The 2,153-nt window shown below is 37.7% G+C and overlaps 1 protein-coding gene across 1 annotated transcript; it reads right to left on the bottom strand.

The window, feature by feature from the left end:
* Positions 1-451: 451 nt before the first annotated feature.
* LOC113862029 (dof zinc finger protein DOF2.5-like) lies at positions 452-2,153 on the bottom strand. The gene is made up of 2 exons (XM_027495186.1): positions 2,032-2,153; positions 452-1,447 (listed from the first exon to the last, which is right to left on the bottom strand). Exon 2 carries the CDS (start codon positions 1,424-1,426, stop codon positions 665-667), a length of 762 nt encoding a protein of 253 aa, XP_027350987.1. The 5' UTR covers positions 1,427-1,447; positions 2,032-2,153; the 3' UTR covers positions 452-664.

Below are 2,153 nucleotides of genomic sequence, written 5' to 3'. Positions count from 1 at the left end.
CAATTCAAGCTTGCACTACAAGTGTCTGTGACGTTCAGATTAGCTAAAACACCCCTTTTGTTTCTTTTTTTCAGTTTTCTTTTGATATTATTCCACCAAGTGCTTTCATAGTTGGAAGAATCTCGGATGTGATAATTTAGATATCAAAGCTGACAACCCACTAGTTTTTGCTGAGACACAGATAGAAATAGTAATAGGAAAGAGCACACAAAGCACTCAACCAATATATATATATAATTATGGTTACAAACTTGAATATCTAAGTCTTTCCATAATCATCAAAAGTCATTTGGACCAAATCTTTGAAAGCATGCATACATCAATAAAGGTGATATATCTACTTCTGACAGAAGAATTCATGAATACAGGTTATCGCATGACTTGCATAAAAGCAGGACCTATATTCACCTCTTCTTCTATCTAGCTCTAAATACCAAAAAACAATCGAGATGAGCTGTAAAATCCTCACATTGCTCGAATAGCAAATGTACTAGTGTATACAAAACAGAGTAACCATCTGTATCCTATTGTTAGTTCTGAACAACCTCAAACAGATCGATCACAATCATCCATGTGAGAAAGGATAGATAGAAATAGGGAAGATAACGAAAACAATGGAGGTTCTGAAATTCCTTGTCCTTCCAACAATGCTTCTTTTCTTCCCTTACCATGATGACCCTTCACCAATTATTCCACTCCAATATCCATTGGAATTTCCTTGTTCTTTATTGTGTTCGACATCAACACCTGCAGAAGTAAAAGGGAACAAAACCCTCCCACCACCATTCTCTTGAACTCCATATGATCTGTTTCCAAGCATATCAACTGAAAAGCTAAGGTTTGGTTTGATCTCTTGCATGGGAAAGCCAGGTGGGTAAAGGGCTTCTGAGCTTGACATCAAAGGATTAGGAGCATAAGGATTCAAACCCCTAGAAGCCATGCCAGAGCGTAGTAGCTCAACTGCTGAAAGAGAAGTTGGAGCAGAAGAAGAGCTATGGTGGTGACTAGTGGTGTCGCCAATTTCAAGTTTTGGCATCTCAATATATGGAGACATGCCATGGTACTTGTCCATAGCTGCAGGGAAAGCCAAATTAAGGTCGTGGACTCCTTGCATTTTAGGGTTTTGGGAAGAGAGTGATGAAACGGTTGGTGGATTCAAGTCAGGAACCTTTGATGATGATGATGATGAGACCTTCTTGTTTTTCCTTGAGCCACCTCCAACAGGCACGTTTCTGAGAGACCCACCTTCTGTCCAATACCTTCTACAAGTCTTGCAGAAGTATCTGGGTTGTGTGAGGCTGTAGTTGTTGTAGTAACAGAACTTTGTGTTGGTTGAACTGCACCTTGGACAATTCAATTGTTCTTGTGGTCTTGCTTTCTTCTCTAACCCTGGCCTTGTGCATGAATTGGGAGCTATCCCTTCCATGGATCTCACTGGTCCAACCTCCTAATAACCAACCCCTGAAGAGCCTGACTTGGTTATTTCATTACATAAACAGATTAAGGAGATAATTACCAAGACAGATGTTTATCAAAACTAAAAAATAATGTAAAAAGAAATTGTAGAAAGTAAACTTAAAGGGTCAATAATAATAACAAATAATCTTTTTTTTTCTTGGTATATATTTGACAATAATTATCACACGAGCAAAAAGGTAAAGAAGAGAAAAAGTTAAAGCAGTGGCAGTGCTTTTTGTGTTTAGGACCTGATTGATCATAACTTATTTTGGTAGAAAAAGAGAGAAGATAGAATATCGATATATGGTGGACTTTGCAATTACCATGAACATCATCTCCTTGATATAGCCAGATAATAAAAAACAGGAGACAATTAACAGCTCATACATGTATTATATTTGTATATATCTAGCTAGCGGAACTTCATGTTTGTGTCAGCTTAAAAAAAAACCGAAGCTCAGAATTTATGCACATCACAGAAAAGACACGAGAAACAATCAACCCCCATCTTTGGCCACTAAGGGGTAGCCATGAATATTTGATAAGAGAAGAAAAGAGAGAGAGAGAATTCACCTTGTTTGTCTGCAGCTGCCCTTTAGTGCAAGAAAGAATGTTTTAGTTCGTTTGTGGGCTGGCTTTATCTGTTGGCTTACTTTATGAATGATGCAAAGAAAAAAGAAAGTTTGAGAAGAAAT

Source organism: Abrus precatorius, unplaced genomic scaffold (assembly GCF_003935025.1).
Source record: "Abrus precatorius isolate BTA unplaced genomic scaffold, Abrus_2018 Scaffold3, whole genome shotgun sequence".
NCBI classification, from domain to species: Eukaryota; Viridiplantae; Streptophyta; class Magnoliopsida; order Fabales; family Fabaceae; genus Abrus; species Abrus precatorius.
Note: the sequence above shows the minus strand (reverse complement) of the source record. Positions and strands in the feature narration are given on the sequence as shown.